Source organism: Sceloporus occidentalis, unplaced genomic scaffold (genome assembly GCF_023333645.1).
Source record: "Sceloporus occidentalis isolate IW3139 unplaced genomic scaffold, rSceOcc1.0.p SCAF_5, whole genome shotgun sequence".
NCBI classification, from domain to species: Eukaryota; Metazoa; Chordata; class Lepidosauria; order Squamata; family Phrynosomatidae; genus Sceloporus; species Sceloporus occidentalis.
Genome location: NW_028316985.1, coordinates 38,097,358 through 38,115,179, shown reverse-complemented (window position 1 = coordinate 38,115,179; position 17,822 = coordinate 38,097,358). Strand labels below are relative to the sequence as shown.

At 40.5% G+C, this 17,822-nt stretch overlaps 1 protein-coding gene across 1 annotated transcript; it reads left to right on the top strand.

Annotated features, from left to right (window-relative positions):
- Positions 1-7,573: 7,573 nt before the first annotated feature.
- CENPM (centromere protein M) lies at positions 7,574-16,443 on the top strand. Its single transcript, XM_089526769.1, has 6 exons — positions 7,574-7,758; positions 10,577-10,656; positions 11,075-11,173; positions 12,738-12,817; positions 13,281-13,372; positions 14,815-16,443. Exons 1-6 carry the CDS (start codon positions 7,702-7,704, stop codon positions 14,953-14,955), a joined length of 549 nt encoding a protein of 182 aa, XP_089382895.1. The 5' UTR covers positions 7,574-7,701; the 3' UTR covers positions 14,956-16,443.
- Positions 16,444-17,822: the final 1,379 nt, after the last annotated feature.

Here is a 17,822-nt window from a genome sequence, read left to right as displayed (position 1 = left end):
CCATCACCATGTATGGATGTGAGAGCTGGAGAGTGAAAAAAGCAGACAGGAAGAAAATCAATTCATTTGAGATGTGCTATTAGAGAAGAGTCCAACTCCATACTATGGAGATCCATTCATGTGCTAGGACAGTGATGGTGAACCTTTTTAGGTCCGTGTGCTGGGGACGGGACTTCTGCTCTCTGTGGGTGGGGCTTCCACTGGCAATAATTCCAGTGCTTTGTGGTGTATAAAAATGCCACAAGTCCAAAGGAACATTTGTGTGTGTGGAATCAAATGTTTCTCCCAAATATACTCAGCACCAAACAGCACAAGTTAGAATATAAGTAAAATAAATTCATAGAAGACAAAAGTAAAATGTAAACTTATTGTGTTATGTAGTATTTCCTGACCACAATGAATTCTTGGTTTGGAAGAACTGTCCAGTTCCCTTGAATTCCAGTTTCCCTAACATATGTGTGGCAAGGGTGAAATCTGGAAATATGGTCTTAAACTGTACAGGTGATGTTTTAGGAGTTTATCACCTGCAAAAATAAAGCAACTTACCCCTGCCAGGATACAGTTGCTTATAGGATGCAATTGGGAATTATCGCACGAAAAATGCTACTGATGCTGCTGGGCCACTGCATCCCGGCTGTATCTCGGCTCCCAGCCGCCCTTAGCCTGCTGCTTTTAAAAAATGGGAGCATCTGGTGTTTGTAAATCAGCTGGCTGAGCAGGGCTGTGAGCCTGGATGCAGCCACGATGCAGTCGACCAGCAGCATCAGCAGCAAGGTTAAGTTGCTTTATTTTTGCAAGAGTGTCAACACTGTACACCTAGCTCTATGGGGATTCCATAACAAAACATGGCTGGTGGCCAAGTGTAAGTACATGGATTTTTTATACACGGATTAAAGCATCCACGATTTGAAAATGATCCAAAAAAGTATAAATTTCAAATATCAAACCTTGATTTTCCATGTTTTATAAGGGATACCATTTTGCTATGTCATTAGATTTAATGGGACTTGAGCATCCACGGATTTTGTTAATACATGGGGGATCTTGGAACCAAACCCCAGCTTGGTTCACTGTATTAGGAGCTGTATTCCCACAGAACCCCTCCCCCCCCCCCAGGAGACATGATGGAAAGCTTCATCATGTTTTTCCCCTCTACCATTTTAAGCCCAGGAAATATTCTCCCCTCTGTGTACCATTTTAAGCCCAGGAAATGTCTTTTCCCACCAGGAAAAAGTCACCTGCAAGTCACATCCTGGTTGCGAAAATCCCTGCTGCGCCTAAAACAGCATGAGATTTCCTCCCACACCTCTAGGGTACTGGAGAATATTTAAGGGCAAAAAATGTGTTGGAGGAGGAATCAAAATCTTGGGATATCTCTTGGGACAACAAAAATGGCATCAGGGGTCACATGAAACCCCATGGATTGCACTTTCTCCCATCCATGCTTAAGGTAACCCTGTTTTACTCAGGGTCAGTACTTCATATAGGCAGGAAGAGGATGGCATATTGCTGGATGTTTTCAGAAAGCTAGATGCGGTGAGAGGTTCATGCGGTTGCACTCTTCTTAGGTGTCTTATATGAAATGAGAATGGCTGTGCCGAGTGGGGTTGGAGTCTAGGGACTTTATCACACAGCGAAAAATCACATGAAAATCACGCAATCGTAATTAACATTTTTGCACACATCGCGATTAAAAAGCCATGATCCTGGGGTCTCAACAGTCCATTGTCTAGCACTCCATTACTATATCATACTCACTCTTGAAAGAGAATATATTGATAAAGAAAATGGTGAGATGAAAATGAAACTAAGAACAAAAAAAAATTCCTTCATCTTTTCCCAGTTTGGCTTTTTAGTACTCTAAAAACTCCAGATTTAGTTTAACTTTCCACTCTATTTATTTCCAAATAGCATCCTTGCAAATTGTAGATTTTTCAATATATATTTATTAAAGGTTTCTACAGATCCGCATTAGGCTTTCCCCACCTCTGCCTCAAACAGACAAGATTTAATTGTTTAAAATATAATTAGACAGTGGCAAGCAAATCTGGTAACAGTGACTAAATATTTTGGATTCGTTCTAATAAACTGAATCCAACAGGGATCACAAATATTTCAGGATTTCTTCTGCTTCATTTATCATTTGTTCAGCACTGGCAATGAACAAAGCTGCCAGCCTTTGTTAAGATTTTCAAAGAAATGATGTCAGATTACATTAACATAAATACATCTTGCATCATCTGTGCAACTGCTTAGCATGAAAATAGCACAGGATGTGGTTTTTAAAAAGTTGCTGCTCACAATACTCCACTATTTTGTGTTAAGACCATGACATCATCTTGGCACTGTCTCGTCTCTCTTCAGTATAACAGGCTGTTATTAGCAAAAGGACATTCAAGCCCAGAAAGTGCAAGACTCCAACTCTTGCTATATTGGGCTATTTTGACAAACATGAAAGGATACAGCAAATCAACTAGCTATACTTTGCACTGAAAGCAAAGAAGGTTGATCAATCTTGAAGCAAGCACGTCTTCTGCTTCAGTGCATCTTAGCTATTATCAGTCCCTTTAGAGAGTGGTGTGTGTGTATGTGCCTTGAAGTTACCAGTCAATTTATGGTCATCCCATTAATTTCATAGGGTTTTCTTAGGCAAGAACTACTCAAGGTTTCCTTCCCCTCAAATGCTGTATAGCCTATAGCAGCAGGTATTCATCGACTGTCTCTCATCCAAGCACTAACCAGAGCTGACCATCCTTAGCTTCCAAGATCAGATAGGACCTGGTGTCTTTAGAATATTTATGCCTTCAGTTACATAAATATTAATAAAGAAAAAAACTTTAAAGGTTTTTAGACCTACAGAAAAGATTAAGAAAATAGCTTCAAAGTAAAAGCAGGTGTTGTACAAAAATAAATAAATTTTGCATTTGTTCACTTTCAAACTTGTGTACAGGGGCAATGGTAGTAATACAGTAGTAGTAGTACAATCAGTACTGTACAATAACCACCATAAAAGATGAAGCTTTTCTGGCAGGCATTTTCATCCAGCTAGTACATAAGCACTAAGCTTTACTTATACCTCCTCAATCTTTATGCCTTGTGTGCCAGATCTAAAATTTCAGTTGTAAACCTGCAAGGATTATCATATCACTCAGTTTGTAAGTCTCTTTGGAAGTAGAAATATTTTAAATAGATAATACATGCTTCTGAAATTCCAAATTGACATCCAAACACACAGTAAAGAGTTGAGGTGAAGAATAATAAATAAATTATTAATTTAGCCAAGACCGGCATAAACTTGATCAGGCACAAGATGGAAATCTTGGATTCTTGGAATAAGAATCAACCTGTTTTGGATGGGACATTCTTAATGATGAATTTGGTTTGCTCTGATTTGCATTTGGAAGCTCAGGTGGCAGCTTAAACCAGCATTTTCAATTTCTAACAAACAACAGTATGGATCCCACAAGTCTGACATCTCCATTCATGTCTTGGGGCATGGACAGGACAGTTTGGGATGAGATGGTTCCTAAGATATCTTGGACCCTTGTCTTTTAGGGCTTCAAAGATAATCATCAACAATTTGAACTGTGCCAAACAAAATGGTAATCAGTGCCAAATGTGAATGGAAGCAGTGCTGGTGTGTGTGTGTGTGCACCAGGTGACATCCTAAGGGGGTGGTGATACCACTTCTCCTCAAGCACCTACCTTGCTCCACCATCTTGGCTTCCAGCGAAAGTTTGGGGTTGATCTGTTCTAGGAGCCTCTTGCTTTTCTTTTGGGCTATCCACAGTATCCTCAGCATTCTTCTCCAGCACCACATCTCCAGTGAATTGATTTTCTTGCTATCTGTCTTCTTCACTGTCCAGGTCTCGCTTCCATACATGGTAACAGGGAATACAATGGCTTGGACTATTCTATGATGCTCAGTTGTATACCTTTACTCTTTAAGATCTTGTCTAGTTCTTTCATGGCTGCCCTTTCCATTCCTAGTCTTCTGATTTCTTGACTGCAATCTCCATTCTGATCAATATCTGGTCCAAGGTCCAGAAAATCTTTTAAATATTTCAATTTCCTCATTATCTCAGTTGAAATTATGTAAATCCTCCTACACAGAGGACCACCACTTTGTTGTTGTTTTTACTGTGTGCCTTCAATTCTGACTTATGGCAACTCTAAGGCAAACCTATCATGGGGTTTTCTTGGCAGGTTTCTTCAGAGGTGGGTTGCCATTGCCTTCTCCTGAGGTTGAGAGAATGTGATTTGCCCAAGGTCACCCAGTGAGTTTCCATGGCCAAGCTGGGATTCAAACCCTGGTCTCCACAGTCATAATCCAACACTCAAACACCACACTAACTCCCACTCCCACCACTATTCCTACTGAATACAGTGATCCCTCCACATTTGTTGGGGTTAGGGGTGATGGACTCTCTAGGAATCTCCAGGTCTTCCAGCACAACTCTGTGGTCAACATCTGCCAGAGGTTGATGATAGAATCATGCTGGAGGCCCTACAAACACCTAAAGAAATGTTTTCTCTAGGAACCTCTAGGTTCCCCAACACAACCCTATGGTTAACTTCTGGCAGAGTTGCACTAGAGGACCGAGAGGTTCCTAGAGTTGACATATTACCACACACTACCCTCAACACACCCGCTCATTTAAAGGAAACACATACACACATTGTGGTAATCACAACATCAGCTCTTCTGAGGCAACTGAGCCACTTGTCAAACCCCGCCATCTCTTTCCTGCAAGCGGTTTATACAGTATTGTTATTGTTGTTGCATGCCTTCAAGTAATTTCTGACTTATGGCAAAGCTAAGGCAAACCCTGTCATGGAATTTTCTTGGCATGCTTCTTGAGGAAGAGTTTGCCATTGCCTCCCTCTGAGGCTGAGAGAGTGTGACTCGCCCAAGGTCAACCGGGCTGTATCCACACTGTGCAAATAATCTGGTTTGACCCAACTTTTAACTGCCATGGCATGTGCCGCAACAATCTGCATTTCCCAGAATTCCACAACATCGAGTCAAGGCAGTTAAAGTGGAGTCAAACCAGATTATTTCACCAGTGCGGATGCATCCCCAGTGGATTTTCATGGACAAGCTGGAATTTGAACTCCCGTCTCCGGAGTTGTAGCCCAGCATTCAAACTACTACACCACACTGGCTCATTTATATGTTTGTGTGTGTGTGAGTGTGAGCGCGCATAGATATGTGTGTGTGTCTAGATAGATAGATGGATATAAATGGATAATACACATGGATGTATATATGTGTGTGTGTGTAGACACACACATATGTACTGTATATATGTATCTGTATGTATACACTGTATATGTGTGTATGTGTATATATATATATATATGTAATAATAATAATAATAATAATAATAATATGTTTTATTTATAGACCGCTATTCCGCGATGATCATAGCGGTGTACAGTAAAATCGTAAAAAATACAAAATAGAGTTAAAGGAGGGAGAAGTCTCATCCTTCAGGCAGTCCAAGATGTTGCTGGTCTGCCTGATGGCTCCCTCTGAGGCCGAGATGACAGTTGAGGAGGGAGGGGCCTCTTCCTTCAGACAGTCCCTGATGTTGCTGGGTCTGCCTGATGGCTCCCTCTGAGGCCGAGATGACAGTTGAGGAGGGAGGGGCCTCTTCCTTCAGGCAGTCCCTGATGTTGCTGGGTCTGCCTGATGGCTCCCTCTGAGGCCGAGATGACAGTTGAGGAGGGAGGGGCCTCTTCCTTCAGGCAGTCCAAGATGTTGCTGGTCTGCCTGATGGCTCCCTCTGAGGCCGAGATGACAGTTGAGGAGGGAGGGGCCTCTTCCTTCAGGCAGTCCAAGATGTTGCTGGTCTGCCTGATGGCTCCCTCTGAGGCCGAGATGGCAGTTGAGGAGGGAGGGGCCTCTTCCTTCAGGCAGTCCAAGATGTTGCTGGGTCTGCCTGATGGCTCCCTCTGAGGCCGAGATGACAGTTGAGGAGGGAGGGGCCTCTTCCTTCAGGCAGTCCAAGATGTTGCTGGTCTGCCTGATGGCTCCCTCTGAGGCCGAGATGGCAGTTGAGGAGGGAGGGGCCTCTTCCTTCAGGCAGTCCAAGATGTTGCTGGGTCTGCCTGATGGCTCCCTCTGAGGCCAAGATGACAATTGAGGAGGGAGGGGCCTCTTCCTTCAGGCAGTCCAAGATGTTGCTGGGTCTGCCTGATGGCTCCCTCTGAGGCCGAGATGACAGTTGAGGAGGGAGGGGCCTCTTCCTTCAGGCAGTCCCCGATGTTGCTGGGTCTGCCTGATGGCTCCCTCTGAGGCCGAGATGGCAGTTGAGGAGGGAGGGGCCTCTTCCTTCAGGCAGTCCAAGATGTTGCTGGGTCTGCCTGATGGCTCCCTCTGAGGCCGAGATGACAGTTGAGGAGGGAGGGGCCTCTTCCTTCAGGCAGTCCCCGATGTTGCTGGGTCTGCCTGATGGCTCCCTCTGAGGCCGAGATGGCAGTTGAGGAGGGAGGGGCCTCTTCCTTCAGGCAGTCCAAGATGTTGCTGGGTCTGCCTGATGGCTCCCTCTGAGGCCGAGATGACAGTTGAGGAGGGAGGGGCCTCTTCCTTCAGGCAGTCCAAGATGTTGCTGGTCTGCCTGATGGCTCCCTCTGATGATGTATATACGAGTATATGTACACACATATATGTATATATGTATTGTATATGTATAGATAGATATACGTATATATACATATGTATGTATATGTCCATATGTATGTGTATAGGCACACACCTCTGTATGTTTATGTATATACTATATATGTGTATATGTCTGTATATATAGATATATAGATATGCTGTATGCATATATACACATGTATGTATAGGTATATATGTGTGCATATATATGTATACACACATATATGTGTGTATGTATATACTGTTTATGTATGTACAGTATATAGATAGATATAGATATATATATATATATACACATGTATGTATATTTATATATGTGTTTGTGTATGTATGTAGATAGATGTATATTAACACAATTGTGTGTGTATATATATACACACACGTATGTTAATATACATCTATCTATCTATCTGTCTATCAAGTCTGAAGAGCATAAAGATATCATTACTTTGTGGATTTTGGACCTTATTCCACTTTGGCCAGTGTGAGCCAGTGTGTGCTGCAGTGGACTGAGCACTGGACTCTGGAGACCAGGCTCCGAATCCTGGTTAGGCCATGTAAACCCAATAGGTGAACCTTGGGCGAGTCACACTCTCTCAGCCTCAGAGGATGATGGGGGGAAAAGAAGAAACAACTCGACAAGAAAACCCCGTGACAGTTCCTCCTTGGGGTCGCTATGAGTCGAAAACGACTTGAAGGCACAAAACAAGAATATATATATACAGAGTATACAAATGGGGTTCCCCAAACTGTGCCCTTTAAGGGAATTTTGGACTTCAGCTCCCAGAATCCCATGCTATTGGCCACCATGGCTGAGGCTTCTGGGAGTTGAAGTCCAAAATCTCTTAAATAAAGGGCACAGTTTGGGGAACCACTGAAGGAGGAACGATGAGCCCTTCCCCTCAGCCTTTACGTCACACCCCTGCGACCGCCTGGGACCTTTTATCCTGCGGCGACGCTTATTGACGTCACGAGGGCGCCCAATTGGCGGCAGTTTGGAATCGAGGGATGCGCTCTTCTCCTCTTTGAGAGCCATGTCCATCCTGTCCGCTTTCTGCAAGCTCCCGACGCTTAGCACCGCCACCATTTTGGTAGGTCTTTGGGCGAACAGGGAAAGCACAGCTCCAAGGGAGGCTGCTTTGGGCAGGAGCTCCTCTCCTGGGGGACTCTTTTAAGGTCCAGAACACACTGCAGGAATAATCCAGTTTGAGACCGCTTTAACTGCCTTGGCTCAGTGCTAGGGAATCCTGGGGGAACTATAGTTTTGTGAGACATTTAGCCTTCTCTGTCAGAGAGAGCTCTGGTGCCACAACAAACTACAGTTCCCAGAATTCCCTGGCACTGAACCAGGGCAGTGAAAGCAGTCTCAAACTGGATTGTTTCTGCAGTGTGCTTTGGACCTTGGAGGCACACAACAACAACACTGTTTCATAGATGTGGGGCTCCAGTATAGCTTCCCTCCTTGCAGACCTATTGTGTTTTCTTCACACCTGATACAGCTGTTGTTGTGTGTCTTCAAGTCATTTCCAACTTATCATGGCATGGTTTGTTCAGAGGGGGTTTGCCATGGCCATCCTCTGAGGCTGAGAGAGTGTGACTTGCCCAAAGTTGGCCAATGGGTTTCCATGGCTGAGCAGGGAATCGAACCCTATTCTCCAGAGTCTCAAGCCATCATGCTGTTGGAACAGTGGGTTTGAAAAGAGACTAATTGAGACAAGGTACTATAAAAAGGCTTTAATCTATAAATGCTTAAAATGGTAACAGACAATATATGCAACAGAATCATACAAAACCCATATACACAAAAGATATAAAATAAACCATAGTAATAATGGCAAGCATAATAATAGCAAATCATAATACAAACTATATAATACAATCAAATAACACAAGTATAATGCAACAGAAAAGAAGGCTAAGAACAGAGTGAGCAAAAGAGGGAGAGAGGAAGGCTCAATGCAAAGCTAGCCTTATTGAGGCTCAAAGGTTGATTGGAGATATGCATATACAGCTGTAGGCCATCTGTGTTCTCAGTAGCTCTCTATTAACCCTGTAATGGCTCAAGTGTAGAGCTTGTTACTATTCCAACATATGCTACTCTGGCTCTTGCTGTTATATACTTTAATTTCATTTTAGTGCATTAAATTGTTACCGTCATTATCATTATTATAAATCGACACCAAAGATTCCTCCTAAACATTAGGAAGAACTTCCATCACATTGTTTTTTGTGGGTTTTGCGGACTATGTGGCCATGTTCTAGAAGAGTTTCTTCCTGACGTTTCACTGGCATCTGTGGCTGGCATCTCTTCAGAGAAATTTCTCTGAAGATGCCAGCCACAGATGTTGGCGAAACATTGGGAACAAACTCTTCTAGAACATGGCCACATAGTCTGCAAAACCCACAAAAAACTATGGATGCCAGCCATGAAAGCCTTCGACTTCATATTCCATCACAGTAATTGCCAGTGTAACACATTTCCTGCTACCACAAGGGTGGCCACCTTTTGACTCTTGACTTTCCCAAATAGGGAAGCAGGTTTCTTGATGGTGAAAGTTTTTCGACATTTGAACACACTGCCTCAGAGTGTAGTGAAGTCTCCTTCCTTGGAGGTCTTTAAACAGAGGCTGGATGGCTGTCTGTCAAGGATGCTTTGATTGTGAGTTCCTGCATGGCAGAATAGGGTTGGACTGGAGGACTCTTGTGGTCTCTTCCAACTCTATGAGTCTAATATAGTGCTATCACCGTACATGGTGTTTTACAAGAAAAAGAACAAGAAAACAACAATATTCTGTCCTATTTCAAATGATCTCAAGGCAGATAAAATCTATACTTGTGGTTAACATAAATCCATACAAAAATTAAAAAAAAAAAACACCTTAAAACAACAAAAATAATTTGAATGGACTGAAACGTTAAACAGATTAACAAGTTAAAACAGATCTAAAATATTAAATTAGTTTTAAAATCCTGTCTGTTTCATTGTAGCATAGGAGGAGAAAGGAAATGGGTAAGGATGTGAAATGAACAGATGGGAAAAGTGATGAAAGGGTATTTTCAGAAGATGTGGAGGATTGTAAATCAGAGTTTTGATTAGGAAGGAAATATATGTATAGATTAAGATAGATAGATATGTATTGTGTTGTATGTGTACGTCTGTATGTGTGTGTGTGTGTGTGTGTATACACCTATACACACACACACACCAGTATATGTGTGTGTGTGTGTGTGTGTTTATATACACATAAAAAGAAAATAGAAAGACCACCTCCTCTTATATGATCCTGCCAGGAACTCCCTATTCCAGGAAATGAGGATGGTCCCATCTCATTTAATTAGGAAATCACTTGTCTGCCCTGCAAATATAGATTATCCCGCCCCTCTTTGTCTTTTATTATATTTGTTCTTACTCTAGTTCCTTGATTGTAATTTTTTAATTGGGTTGGGGGGTTCAGGGGGGACTTGTTTTAATGGTAACTGATATTTTACTCTGTTGCATTCTATGGTTTTTAAGATGTTGTAACCTGCCTTGATTCCTTGAGAAAAGGCAGGCTATAAATAAATCATATTATTATTATTATTATTATTATTATTATTATTAAAGCTTCTGGGAAGCAGCCAAAACAGTGCTGTTCTACATGACACTCAGTGTTTGAAATTGCTGTTTTAACTGTTTTAAATTTTAGACTGCCTTTGTGAGTTTTTAAAAAGTATTTTAATATGTCATAAAAACATTTTTTATCTCTGTAGTGTTTTAATTGGTTTTTATTTGCTCATCACCTTGGGAACCATTGTGGCTGGAAGGTGATACAGAAATACTTTAAATAAAATATGTAGTAGTGGATCAGAAAAAGTAAATACATTTTGGTTAGCTATGGGCTAATTTTCTCTCCCTCTCTCTTTTCATAGTTGGTGGGAACAAATGATGTTTTCCAGCAGCAGCTAGCAGAAACAATTCTTAAGGAAAAACAAGACTTAAAAATAAATATGTAAGTGACAGAAAAAGAAACCTCTTTTGTTTAAATTTGTCTGAAAGATAACAATTTTAGCTTTCACATCAGTTGTGCATTTCTGTGTAACATTGGTCCAAAACACACTGCAAAAATAATGTAATTTGAAACTGCTTTAACTGCCTTGGCTCAATGCTAGAGAATTCAGAGAACTGCAGTTTTGTGAGACATTTAGCCTTCTCTGTCAGAGGGCTCTGGTACCACAATAAACTACATTTCTCAGGATTTCCCAACACTGAACCAGGACAGTTAAAGCAGTCTCAGATTGGATAATTTCTGCAGTGTATTTTGGACCAAAGTAATGAATGTTTATTCTATAAGTTCTGTGATAAAGTACTGAAATGAAGGAAGACCTACAACCCCAGCCTTAACACAAATATCACTTTGTTTCTTTCAGCCACTTGACATCCTCTCTCCCTTTACCTGCTGAGAGAGATCACATCCGGCCCAGGATTGATCTGATTGTCTTTATCATTGACATTCAGAACAAATACAGGTATGTGCAAAAAAGATGAGTGTGAGGAAAGGACAGGTGATTCAGGTTTTTATTTTAAGTTAAGGCCAGTGTAACTGGAGTGTTCGAGAAGAGAAATCCAGATTCAGATCCCTGAATAGCCATGAAGCTCATAGCTCATAGCCATGAAGTTCAGGCAACTCACTATGTTCTGTAAGACACTAGTGTGGGGAAGAGAATGGCAGGGTAAAATTGCTTAAATGTTTCAGTTTTAACTGTTTCAGTGCAGGTGTGAGGATAAAATTAAATAATCCTGTTTTAATCTATTCTCATGGAGTAAAGTATTCTCTTGGAGTAAAGTTGAGATAGCAATATAGCAAGTAATGACCTAGTAACTTGATCCATGGGAAAAGATCCTACATAATGCTGGTGGAGCATAGGTCTCTGCCAGTGTACTTATGAGAGGTTATGTAGGCTGCACCTTCTCCCAAGCTGCTTCCCTAGGTATACAACAACAGGTAAGGGCTACTGGGCTCAGCTCCCACCTTCCTGGCCACTTATCAAATGTGTTAGTGTGCTTAGGCTTGATCTGACTGCTCTTGAGCCTGCTGCAAAGAAAGAGCAGCCTCTGCTCCATACAAGCCCCAGGGCACCCCTGCATCTGATCAGTGGCTGAGGAGATGGAACTATAACTGGCAGCTCCCAGTTGTTATTGCTCACCAGAGTGAGACCTTGCGGAAGTAGGTGCTGAATACATCCTCCTTCAAGAACCAAAAAAGTACACATGCAGGTGTAACTATTTGCATTATGCCTAGCTGTATCTGAATATATTACTAACAGGATGACAGCCATGGTACGATACGGCTAGATTCTCAGGGATTTTAGAATATAATTATATACTATATTGCATTACTCTGGCATCCCATTTTAATTGTTGCCCCACCTTGAGGTTAAAATAGTGTTCACATTAACCTCTGACACTTTTGATCCAAAGATTTGGAACAGAAAGACTCCAGAAGTAGGTGTCAATTAAAGCAGCATGTGGAAGGGCATCATTCCTATTCCCACCAGTATTACCAATGGACTCCAGTACCATATCTGTATATGAATAGTGCAAACAAAACATTACTAGTTAGGCACTGCCTTAGCAAAGTGATTTCTTTTGATGCATCTGCAACAATATTCTAGTCCTCTTAATCACTGAACTGTGGTTACACTTTTCTAATAAAAAAATAAAAGAAAGACTTCTCTCTCAAGGAGCTTTATTCCTTCGTTACTTTCTTTTAAAAAAGATTTAAAAACACACTTATTTCGGCTGGCATTCCCACTTCAGTAATCCTGTTATTTTTTGCCCCAACTACCTTAAAGTTGTTGTCTTATCTTTGCCCTGATATCTTGATTGTTTGCTTCCCGTCCCTACTCCTCTGATGATGTTTTAATTTTTATATGTAATATTTTAACTTGTATTTTATTGTCTTCTTATCTGTAAGCCGCCTTGATCACATTGTGGAAAGGCGGGGTAGAAATAAAGATTATTATTTATTATTATTATTCCAAATTCTCCCTTAAAATGCACTTTATTTTCTTTTATATTCTCTTTCATCAGTTTTAAGGATGTCGAAACTTCGCTGTTACATGTCGATGCCAACTTTTTCCTTGGTAAAGTGTGCTTTCTTGCCACAGGTGGTATGTATGAGACATCTTTCCTGTTTCAGATATTATTCTTCAAGTGTTTTTCACTGGTTAGTGCCTTTAAAGGTCATAAAAATAGCCCTTCTCCGCAACAAATAGTTCACTTTCATTTGAATTATGCTTTAGGAGGGGCTTCTTCCTCCCATTTCCTCCAGTGTATAAATGCACTTTTCCTTCATTTGTGGATTGACTTAGAACCACTGTAATAAGGCTTTGTTTTGGAGTACTGTGGATCACAAAGAAAACTATTTTTTTTGTCCTGTTTTCATTTAGACAATAATTAATCAGCAAAAGTCCTGCAAATTTTTCTTCTGTTTTGTTTACATAAAATTACTGGTATTGAAAGAAAAATTAAGCTAACTAAAGATACATTCCAAAAGGAAATAGTTTATCATATCAGAAAAACAATGTGCAGAGTTGAAAATTATTTTTCTCTTTTTTGTTCCTTTTTTTGTAGTTGGTAGAATGAACCAAATCAGTGTGGATATGAATGCTGTCTTGAAGCTGGCAGATCGTTACTGTAGCCCTGTTCTGTTCTGTGAGCTGGAAGTAAGGATCCTTTAAGGTGTTTTCTTTTTGACTGTGTGTAGCATAGATCAGTGAATCTTGCAAATATGCCAGTATGGTCAGTGAATAATATTGTTCTCTATCAGGGCTAGCATGGCTCTTGTTCCTGTTCTCAACTATTATGACTTCTGGTACATCTTTGCTTTTTTAATGTACAGTTGAATACCAACTTGGAAGAATTAGGTCAAGGTTGAGATGCTTTCCCCCAATGCAAGGGGCCTCTTTTACTTGGGGCTAACTTATAGATTATGGGGCAAAAGAGACCTCCCTGAAGGCTGGCAGAGAAATGATCAATCGCCTTTACAAAAGAGAAAGCTGATTGTTTGGAGATGACTTTTGAAGTTAGGCCAAGGACTGCATGTGGGCGTCGGTTGCCCACTCCTGAGCAAGAATAATAAACAAAGGTCTGAAATATACTGCAGAAATAATCCAGTTTGAGACTGCTTTAACTGCCCTGGCTCAGTGCCAGGAAATTCTGGGGATTGTAGTTCATTGTGGCAGCAGAGCTCTCTGGCCGGAAAGCTAAATGCTCACAAAACTACAGTTCCCACTATTCTCTAGCATTGAGCTAGGGCAGTTAAAGCAGTCTCAAACTGGATCATTTCTGCAGTGTGTTTTGTACCAAAGGTGACAAAAATCTCATTTTTACAAAGGATCCACAGTCTTTGATTGGTCATAGCCTGTAAACGAGAAAATTGCATCATCCAGGCCAGGTTTTCTGCACACCTTTCATATACACCCTCCTGCAATGCTTTATTTCAGGAAGAGAGCTTCCTGATTTGCTCTGTATCTTGGCAACAGTAATTGACCAATCCTCTGACTTGCTCACAACTTTGGAAGTAAGAAGGAGGCAATGACTCCTTTACAACCATTGGGACGACTAGGACAACTTCTTCAGTTTCAAGGATAAATGCTCAAATGTGGAAACACATTTGTCACAGCAAGTGTGATGAGCAAAAAGCTCTACGCTTGCTCTGATTATAAACATCTTGTGTTGTTTCAGTACACTTCTTTAATGTCTCCTTCTCTGGCCCCATATTATGTTTATTACCAAGCTTACTCTTAAATGTAACCTCCTTTACATTTACTCAGTAACTCACAGGTCTAATTCAGTTAGAACTCTCTAATTCCTACAGAACTTGGGCTCGAATTTGTCTTACTTTCATGAGATATTGTGACAATGTTGCTTTTTAAGTACATTGCAATACTATCTGTCCTCTGCTTCTGGCAGATAGTGAAACTGAACTGTAATAGCATAGAGTGATCTTCTCTTTGAGGCTTTATCTAAAAGGTTGTTTGGTCTCCTCCAAGTTCTGTAAACAAGGAGAGTTTTTAACTGCTGCTTTCCTTTTCACTTCAGGAGACATTCCTATATATTCTTTGAGACTTTTAGAATGTTTGTATTTCTTTCCTTTTTCCCTCAGTGTGAGAAGATCAGAACTGCCACAGCACAGAGGCTTCTCCGGATGCTGCAGATATGTAATGGTCATGTGCCGGGAGTGTCTGCCCTCTCCTTCGGTTCCCTAATGAAAAATTCAATTGATGATTCTAGTTTCATTTCCTAAATAGATTACTTTTTCAAAAAATGGTTTCTAAATTAACAGAAGTGCACTTGTACCTTTTAAGGGAGGAACTGCAAACATTTTCAAAACATGCATCATATACTTATACATTTTTCAAATACAAGATTTTAGTAACAATTCTTAACATGGGACTGGAAATGGAGAGTAGGTATGTTTGTACAAAATCTTCAGTGTCATGCATTCAGAAACAAAGGTTTACAATCAAATAGTGGATAAGTATACACAGGTAAGGCAGGTAAATGTAAAACTCCACTGTATTTCCAGAACAGATGGGGTACGCCTTTTAATCCCAGAAGTGCAACTGCTTTTACATACAAGAGACTGCCATCTGATGTCTTGGGTACTATTGTAAAGACGGAGAAGCTACAAACAGACATAATAATAAATAATAAAACTTTTATTTGTACCCCACTTTTCTGCTACAGAAGCAATCAAAGTGGCTTACATGATTAAAAGACAGTCAATATACACTACATACAGTTTGTACAGCACTATATCGTAACACACACACCCTTAAAAAAGGATTAAACACATTACAATTTAAAATCAATTGTTAAAATACTGATAATAATCTACTGGGAAATACAGGTGTTAACTTAACATCTCTCATCACCCCTCCTTCCTTCTCCCTTTGGGGTTCCGTTTTGAGAGGTTAACAAATAGCCCCTTACAAGCCCTCATATCCCAGTCTTCCCCGACTTGGATATCTTCACCACAAAGCTGGCAAATTGAGGATATCGGCTTGCAGAAGCTGAAAAAATGGTACCAAGCGCCTCTGCGGACAAACCAGAAGTCTCATGTACAGTATATCAAAATGCGCTGGAGAGCTAGTAGTTTCTAACAATGTTGTTTTGCTGAATAAAGCAGAGTTCTAGTAATAACAAATAGAGCAGATAATTAGCAGCAGAAGATACTGTTAATGGTCTTTTTGATGGAAACATGACCATCCAACCAGACTATCCATTACATCTATTGTCTGTGTTATTTACGTTTACAAATAAAACAGTAAAACAGCTCATATTTCACTTACTACAAATATGTGGGGGCTGAAAATAAAATACACAACTTAATGTAGGGTCAGCAGTAGTTTGAAAAGGACACAAATAGCACAAGAACTTTTAATGCCTTCATATATAAAATAATTGCACTGGAAAATACACACACACACACACACACCGCTTCCAGTGTTTTGCTTTCCTGCTTGACTTCCTGAAACTAAGGATTTCTTAAGTTATGGGTAGCTTGAAATATTGTTTTAGCTTTAGTGACAAGTGAAGGAACTTGAAAGCAACTGGAATATATTGTAATGGCAATACAGGTGTTGAGTCTGTTGTTATGAAATGGTAGGTTTATGTGCATACTTTAATCCTGCAAATCTGATTGTATTAATCTGACTAAAATATTTGTCACCATGAGATAAAGGAGTCTGAATCTGTTTATTTTGTTATTGGCACATTTTAAATTTTTGGTTTGAATGTACATAATGTATGGATTTCTTTAAGGAATTCTGGGCCTTTTTTTAAAGGGCTAAACCGTCACAAGTAATTTATTTAATATACATTAAAAACCATATGGTATATAAAATCACAGCTTCTGATTTTTTAAAAATGTTCTTAGCGGGATAGTTGACTTCTCCCCCTTCTCCAATGGTTTCCTTTTTAGCAGTGCAATTTCCCTTCTCTCATGAAAAAGAATGGCAAAGTCACTCCATTCATTGAGGAGATGCATGTGTGCTTGCTGTTTCCCCACCCCACCCCGGACATTTTTTTCCTGGATATGCATGTGTTTTCTTATGGGATTCTTTTCTACATTCCTGTTTGCTTTCTGTGTTAGGGGGAAGAACACTTACAACTCGTTGTAACTAGCTACCAACATGCACATAACTTTTGTTCTTGCACTCATGATACACTTTTTAATGCCAAATAGGCTCAAAAGGTTTGTGAAACCCTGCAGTAACCTAACCTGTATTTTACTAGGCTTGGTCAGTTTTTTTCCAAATAACGTTCCACCTGGTATACCATCCTAAAATGATAAAAGGTATTCCTTGCCCCATTTGTTAAATCTTAGGAGGACCAAACTGCAAACCTGGTTCAGGGGCGCTGTAGGAATGGCTGGGAATCTCAATCCAGATCATCTTTTTTTCTCCATCAATAGCAGCTTAGTCTTGTCTATATTCAGCATCTGGACTGCCACAGATTCCCATCTAATGGTTTATAGAAGATGCTTAAATATGGGGACAGTCACAATCCAAACACTAGTACATGCAAGTCCACTAGCACCATTTTTTGGCTGTCTAGGATGATCATAGAAAATATGCAGGGGTAGCTGTGTTACAGACCAAACAGGAGAAAAATTGAAGGTTTGTAACATCTTGCCTAATGAAGAAGCAAATGGAGCTTTGAAAGTTTATAACAAGTAGATTGTGCATTTCAGTTGTCCAATAAAGGTATCATTGGGCTCAAACAGGCCAAAATAAAGCTGTCTAGGCCACTTTGGAGGTATTGCTGTTTAAATGATGCATGCATCCTAAGAGGCCAGAAGCCACAACAAAGCCACACTAAGGATTGGAGCACAGCTTTGGCGTGGCTTCTGACCTCTTAAGATGTGTGTGTCATTTAAACAGCATACCTCCAAAGTGGCATGAAGCAGTATTATTTTGGCCTGTCTGTTCAGGCCCATTGTTTGGTGGGTTTTTGTTTGAATTTGCTAAATGGCCAACATGCTACCCCTGCATATTTTGTGGATTGTGAGATACCACATTGTACCTGCAACAGTGGAACCCTAAAGAACAAGACAGTGGACTGGGACCTTCAAGGTAAAACATTTTTTCTTCTTAAATTTGGACTGGA